Source organism: Cyclospora cayetanensis, unplaced genomic scaffold (assembly GCF_002999335.1).
Source record: "Cyclospora cayetanensis isolate NF1_C8 unplaced genomic scaffold, CcayRef3 CcayRef3_contig_183, whole genome shotgun sequence".
Lineage (NCBI taxonomy): Eukaryota > Apicomplexa > Conoidasida > Eucoccidiorida > Eimeriidae > Cyclospora > Cyclospora cayetanensis.
The window spans coordinates 1-7,518 of record NW_020312129.1 but is presented as its reverse complement, the minus strand read 5'-3'; the positions used below and the strand labels follow the sequence as shown (position 1 = coordinate 7,518).

The window sequence follows — 7,518 nt, the reverse complement described above, 5'->3', positions numbered from 1 at the left end:
TTCGTACCGTATAGCAGAAAATAAGAGGTAACGGACTAGGATTGCCAACAGAGGGAAGCCGTCCGGCTACAGGCTCAGTCATGCATGGCATATGAAGCTGTCCACTGTCCTACGTATGAAGGACGCCCCTGAGCCTGAACGGGATGTTTGTGGAGCCAAGACCCTTGTGGTGATGTGCTTCTGACCGGCTTCGAAATTGCCTGTGAGCAGATAAGTTCCAACCATCAGCTGCAACGGAAGTTGGTGCACTGCTTTTCTGATCAAATGGCCTGACCTACCAGCTAATACACCCGGGAATGTGCTTTGCCGTCTTCAAGTGCCTCACGGCTTGAAAAAATAAGATAATCGTCTTTCTTTGAATTTAAGGAAGACAGGTTCCGAATGCTATTAATGGGCAAAAGTTAGATGCACCATATGGGAGCGATTTGGGATCGCTCGCACACGTGTGGAAACTCACCTCGGCAAAATTTTAAAAGGGGGGCATTCCGACTCCTACAATAAAAGGTTCCTCCCCATCTTTAGCTAATCCTATCCTCTAGGTCACTGATAAATCGTTTTGTGGCAATCGGGCGAATCAACGATCACTCTATCGCAGTTCGGCGGCGGGGTCACCGAGACGGCAGAGCGACGGTGGCTTTAGATAGGCACTGGCCTCTATTGCTTCCAAAGAGCAAATAATCCTTTTAAAAGTATTTCACGGAAGTATATGCACTACTTTCATTGTTTGGGTCAATAGTTCGTTGCTGTTGTCTTAAATAATTGCCCTAAACGTACTGTTTCAGCGTAGCCATAGCAACGGTATCACGCTCCTGGGTGCCTCCCATTCAGTGTCAGAACCTTCCACCGTACGGCTTACAACTTAGATTTTCAAAAATGCAGTTTACTGCGGCTTATGTACAGGAACTAGCCAGACTTAGCTTGGAGATTTGCACAAAATCAAGAAGTCTCTTTCAGTAAGAACGCAGTGAAAAATCCAAGCATTACACCTGGCCTACACAGTTTTAAGGATTTCTATCCACGCCCGCAGCTCCAGAAACGTTGAGTTGAAGTGTATTCGCAAAGTAATCATACTCTTTCCTTTGTTCTCTGGCGATATCAAGTGAGCTCAGATACTTATATACTCATTGAGACTAGAAGCCTCTCAATGGTGTGAGGAAAACTGCAATTTCATGGTTTAACAATCTGGAGAATATAGTGTTACTTTTCTCATAAAACAATGATCCCTGATGCTGGCTATGCTGCGTGGGCTTAATGTAGGCATTTTGAAGGTCGCGAACTCGATACAATTTATTCTGTTTCTACGAGTGACTCAGCTTTTCGGTGCCGTACCCACCGCACATTCGTGAAGCGCCTTTAGAAAGGAGAAAGGGAGAAGAAAGAGCAATTCCGGACACGTGCGCTTCTTTGGCGCAATCAGCTCACCAATAGCAGTGTTTGCGCACAACTGTGGCCACGTCCATACAATTGGGAGATGTCTCCACATCAGTACGCGGCCACTCGACTGTGCCGTTTGACCACTTTTGGGGTTTAAGTGGGAGTACCAATTACAGCGGGCTCAATAAATGGCCTCGAATTTATCAGTTAATTCAGCAACAAAGATACCAGCTCCACAGTAGAGCTGGATCCAAAAGCATCCTCAAGCAGCTGTATCAACAACGTCAGACACCCTGGAGGAATACTCGAGCTGTAATGATGAATTACCTGCAACACGAAGGACGTGCTAGGCCTCCAAGAAACTTCCAGCTCTTCTTCCTAGTGTTGCAATCGCTACATTCTGGCACGGAACAGTGTATGAAAGTCTCTGAGGCCTTCCAGAGCGCGCGCCCACGCCTCCGCGTCACCTACATTGGTATACCTGATGAGCTTGACATGGTGACCTTGATGCCTTGACTTCAAAAGCCTCCCCACTAGGTGGCAATGCTCTGCAAAAACACGATGTACACTTGTACGTAAAAAGTAAATGACAACAGACACACCGCACGGCGTACCCAGAAAAGCATACTCTGCCCATTGCCTTTCTTCAGCGATGTGTAACGAAAGATCAACAGCGGCACCTAAGGGGGCACCAGTCATGGAGAACAAAAGTCAAAAGGACTGACCTGCTTTTTTGGTGAGATAAAACAGGGAGAACTTGCTCTGCCTGCATATAGATCTGTACGCTTTGGGGTTCACATGCCAGTTCGCTACTGAGATCAAATCCTCCAGCATATCATCATTTAACAAAAATCCAACAAGGTTCAAGAACAACGGCCCGTAGCGCTCTGTTAATGTGCGCCTCGTCCTTGCAGACTCGCTACGATCACCAACTGCCTGCATGTGACCCGATTCTTTGTTTGCATTTCGCTCCAGAGACATTATCAACTGCTCAATTGCTTTATCACCCTCCTGGGGTACGTTGATGCCGGGGAACGTTACTGGTGGTGTCTGAGAAACTTGCTTCCTGGTAGGGCCCGAGGGCTTGCTGTGCCGTCTAAGCACGTTGCCACTTGGATCAGCTATATCTACTCGATTCGACTGATCTGTGATGCGCTTTTTCAATCTGTCATGCTCATCCTGGTGGGAAGGTGAAGGCTTCCCTTGCTGCTGCTGAATATATAAAAGCTGCTCCTGCTGTTTGTGGATGAGGCGCTGCTCTTTCAGCTGAGCCTCAACTCGTTCTAAGAGCTCTTGCTGTTTTCGTCTCTGAAATTCCAATTCACGCTGAAGCTCCTGGAATGCACGCTGATCGCCTGCCTCGTTCCCTATCTTGCTGCTGCCTCCTTTCCTTTCCTGGTGAATCATCAGCTTTTGGGGATTTGTAACAGGAATAGAGAGACCTTCAACGGGATTTCCTGGTGCCACTTGAGTTGCACCTGAGGTGTCCTCCTTGTAGCCTGTGGAATTATCCTGTGCAAAAGTGGCTGCCCGTGACCTGGTTCTTCTACCATCATGCTGCTGCGAGGACTCTCTAGCCACATGAGCGTTGGTATCCGGTAAATTCTCAACAATGGTATCACTGGGGGTAGAAGTGATGTTCTCTGATTCATAGAGGTCATCGTCAGCCATAACCGACAAAACGGAAATATGCGGATTTCGTGAATGATCCGCGACGGCAAAATTGTCTTGATGCTCTTCTTGCCGCGCTGCGAACTGGCTGGCTTGATTCTCAGTCGATTGTCCATTCGACGGATCTGACCTCCATTCCTCAGAATTCTCTTCTGAATCGTCAGCAGTTCCATAATTTTCGAACTCGTCACCCCCGGACTCATCCTCTACAGCCAGACGTCGACTCTGTGTCCTATTATCGCTGTCAAAAGACTCCTGAGAGAGTTCTGGTAATCCCCGAGACTCACCGCGCACACTGCTTCCTGAAAGTATACGACGAAGCGTCTGGCCAACTTGTAGACTGTATGACTCCAACTCCTCTTTCCCCGCCAAAGACGGATAATATGTCTGCGGATATAGCTGGCAAAACATTGTTGCAAAACCCAGCAATGGATCATCCAAGCTTAGGTCAAGGGAAGCGACAGCGGTGTTACACTTCCCTTGCAATCCGGATGCCACCTCATGAGACTTAAAGAGCAGGCCCAATAAACTTCCTATGTTTGTGGTAATCGGCCATTCGGGGCCAGCACGTTTTAGCCACTCATGCAGGCGGCTGACGTCGTCACGAAGGGCTGTAACGTGGCCGGCTAATGCAGGCTGGTGCAGAGGCCCCAATGAACGCACATCTACAATGGCCTGTGGCATGCAAACATGCGACAGAGATTTAGTAGAGCACGTTTCTCTGGGTTTTCCAACCCGCGAAGCCCCTCACACTACTCACCAACCAGCCAAACTCCCGTGGCTTCGATTACAAAAAAGATTTTAATGGGCATGTTAACTTGAAAATTGGTGCACTAAAACACAGTTGGCAGACTGGAGAAGTGGTGGCAGAGAGGGAGGAATGCAATAGGGAAGTAAAAAAAGCTATACATCAGCGCATACCTGGCGAATGATGTTAGCCAGGCCAGAGCTCTTCAAGTGACCCAAGAGGTAGGCTTGGAAAGCTGCCCCAATAGCAGTTCTGCGAAGACCAGAGAGTTCACAAAATTGATTCCATTAGCTACCAGCCTTAACTCGTGCCGCCAGTTTGTAGCCGTTCATGTCTATTCTGAAGTAGGAAACTAGTAAAATCAAGTCCACTGAAACTCACGTATATAGTACAATTGGGACCCCAAGGTCAACCATCGGGTCTCCTGTATGGGATGCTAGCTCCACATCAACTACTTGTCCACGGCTCGCAGCCATATCTCGAACTAGCCTGACTCGCTGAATCCGGACGAACAAGACCGGCAACTCGGGAGACAAAGGCCTTGGCGAGCTCGAGGTTCTCTCATCAAACGCGGTCCACAAAAATTTGTCCACCACGTGCCTTAAGCGAGTCGCAATCTCGTTTGCAACAGCTGCCATCATCTCAGCAGGAACTTGAAGCACAGTAGTGTCAGTAAAGTGCGGTCCAGCAAGGGTTACGGAAAAGTCCAGCCGTACACCTCTCATTGACCGAGTGTCACGCCTGCTCAAAAGAGACAAGTAGAGCTTAACAAGGACTGCATCCATACCCTAGATTCCAAGGGGCAAAGAATGATATACCAGCCACTCATGGCCACGGTAAGGAGTACCATCACGACGAGCCACGCACCTGAAGACAAACTCTACTACCGGTTCTCCACGAAGCTTCCTGCTCAGATCCCTGATTTTCCTACTTGTGCTGTTTGCCTCTGCCGCGATCGTCAGGTAAGCACCGATCAATTTGCTTGGCTCTGATGCCACCATGGCCGCAATCGTAGCATACTCCCTAGCACAGCAAGCACATATGAATGCAAATGTACACTGACGTCTGTGTCACCTGCATAGCAACTACTGTTACAATTAAAAAGAGGGGAACAAACACAAAGTATTTTTACATACGTCAGCTGCCTAAGCCGAGACACTAGCTTCGGCCGGTCCCTAGGGTGTTGAGTATGCTTACGAAGCACGAGAACTACCAAGGTACACCACTTTTGTTTCCTGGTCAATTCCTCGCGAGTGCTCGCTGTCTGCAATGAGCACATCGACTGTTGATATGAGGGCAGACGCCTCACGAGCTGACGCAGCAACAAAAAACATACGCAAACAAAAAACGCTTGTTGTTCTTCACTTCCTCCAAAGTTGCTATATTTGATAGAGGTGATGTGCTCACTTGCTGTGTCCCTTGAGAAGTACTCGACAGGCTGCATTCCCCAGTGAAAATTTCCACCGTTCAGACTGTCACAATCCTCGTTTCCTCGCGCGTTCCATGCTCTCTCAAGGAGATTCTGTACAACTGAAGAAGCCCCTTCAACACCTGTACCAACTGATGTTGAAAGTAGCACTGCCGGTTGCATAGGAAACCCATGAGAGCCTCGTCTAGCGTCCTTTGCAGGTGGTCCATCCGCGAGGTGCAGCGCGAGGGTTGCAACACCAGGGTAGGCGGTCCCACAGGGCAATCGTGAATCGTTAGATTTTTCTTCTCCTATGCAGACTGAGCATGCACCACATCAGAAACCCATTAACATGAACTCAGTAGATTGTCAAATGACAAGTTTCGAGGTTGACATTACAATGAAGACCCTGCTCTCGACTAAGGATGCTGTCGCTAGGAATATGCAAAATTCAGCGTACGGCCTTGGAACAACGTTGTATCTCCAAGAGTGATCACCAGCACATTGTTGCTCTGTGCACCCCTCCATGCCCTGAAAGGCTCTGCGCGTCTTTTCTTGGTCGAATGTTTGTCACCTGCCCTCTTGAGAGGACGCTTTCCGAGGGGTAGAGAGCCATCAGAGAGTCGTGCAAGGTGGACTTCTACATTCTCATGCGGTGCGACAGAGTCACCTCCTCTCTCACCGAAGGGCCCTATAAAATGCTCTCGTTTGTTTCTATCATCACTCTTGTCCGTAGATCCACCCAAGTATTGCCTGTAGTTCTGGAATCCAGGTGTCGTAGGTGGTTCTGCAAAAACCGAAGAGAGGACACCTATCTTGCCGTTTCCCAATGCAGACAATGCAATGGGACCGCTAGAATCCTTTTTATCCTGCTGCTCTTCGTTGGGCCAAGCATGTGAAGTCGGCAGGCTTTGAGGCGCTGATGTAGACAGCTGCTGGGCCAAACCCCACCCCGGGAGCTGCTGTTCGCCGTGAGCACCGACTGAATGCCTCCCTTGACCATAAAGTACCTCTGCCGGCCGGCTGTGCCCAGAGGAAAACTGCGCCGTCGTAGCCGCTGGGGTCCCTAATGAGCTCAAACCGATATTAACAGTCGGATGCGGAAATGTTCCGTAAGGAGGTAGTGCCCCCGTTATGGAAGCTGTTTCAGTAGCTGCATGTCCAGCAGAATATCGACCATAGAGTGTAAACCCGTCGACAGTATCTTTCTCAGGATCCAAAGGCTGCTTTCCGAGGGATCCAACGGTGCCAAGATGTTCCAGCCCCCCATGCGCTGGCCATACAGGCCTGTTCCCCTGATTATTATCAGCTGCCTCAATCTGTAGTGTTGACTTTGAAATGGCGACGGATAAGAGGCAAAAAGTCACAAGCGTACGGCTAAACGAGACATGGGAGAGCGAACTCTCTCCAGCCCTTGCTATCATGGTGTAATTCAACGTGATTCACGAGTTTTAAAAGGCCTCAATAGTCTCAGCACAGACCTTATTACACAAGGAGAGAAATCAAAACTCGATTTTTGGGCAGTCTCTTGAGTTCATTGGCTCCAGGGTTCGAAGCCAGTTGAGGGGCTAGGACCAGTAGCTCCCGTGTACTGGAGGAGGCGGCGGCATTTGACCACGTACTGACTCTGCCACAGTTAGCGTTCGATCAGCTTTTACGACATTTAGTTCTTTTATGAGAAAATACAACGTAGTAAGCCTTTAGGAGACCTTCATTATGGCGAGGGTTCGAAGATACTTCTACCTAGAAACTGAAAGCAGCCTTGTTGGAGCTAGAACATAATACACAAATACAATTATATGCAACCATTTAGAGACACGACAATAAATTGAAGTTGTCGCCTGATGGTATAATTCTAATTGTCCCCTGACTTTGCCATGATAAATTCTGATAGCCTAGCTTACACCTGTACACGGCTTTTGTGCTACCCAAGTGCCTCCATACGAGATTTCATTCCGACCGTCAGATTCACCATATCATCGCGTATTCTAGCTAAAACGTGTGACACATAAATTACGGCTGGCACGCCATATGTGTACCAGAGCTCCACGGCCCCCTGAACCATACAGCCTTTCACAACACATCTCACACCCACTTCCGCTTAGCATAGAAGGTATAGCAAGCTAAGTTAAGCTTAACCACTTTCTACTACACTTGTTCAACGAACGGCTTGTATAAAAAGAATAGCTGGTTTGTCTGCTCGTACACCTTAGTTGTTGTAGGGTAACCTTTCCCCAATGCATTAGGGCACAATGTTGTGTCCGCATGCGCTAGATGCTGTGTGCAACTAGCTGTGACTAGTGGAGTGCTTAGAGGA

The 7,518-nt window shown here is 48.6% G+C and overlaps 1 protein-coding gene across 1 annotated transcript; it reads right to left on the bottom strand.

Annotated features, from left to right (window-relative positions):
- Nucleotides 1–2,085: 2,085 nt before the first annotated feature.
- On the bottom strand, nt 2,086–6,625 carry LOC34623625. The gene is made up of 8 exons (XM_026337441.1): nt 5,662–6,625; nt 5,201–5,521; nt 4,991–5,105; nt 4,661–4,816; nt 4,175–4,534; nt 3,967–4,045; nt 2,630–3,720; nt 2,086–2,539 (listed from the first exon to the last, which is right to left on the bottom strand). Exons 1-8 carry the CDS (start codon nt 6,623–6,625, stop codon nt 2,086–2,088), a joined length of 3,540 nt encoding a protein of 1,179 aa, XP_026193226.1.
- Between the last annotated feature and the right edge of the window lie 893 nt (nt 6,626–7,518).

Bases quoted from the DNA above. Each gene is read 5' to 3' on its own strand.
- LOC34623625 (XM_026337441.1), bottom strand. From the start codon at position 6,625: ATGATAGCAAGGGCTGGAGAGAGTTCGCTCTCCCATGTCTCGTTTAGC. The intron at 5,522-5,661 runs GTACGCTGAATT...GTGCATGCTCAG, and splicing joins TACAACGTTGTTCCAAGGCC to TCTGCATAGGAGAAGAAAAA. The intron at 2,540-2,629 runs GCGCCTCATCCA...TGAGCATGACAG, and splicing joins GAGGCTCAGCTGAAAGAGCA to ATTGAAAAAGCGCATCACAG.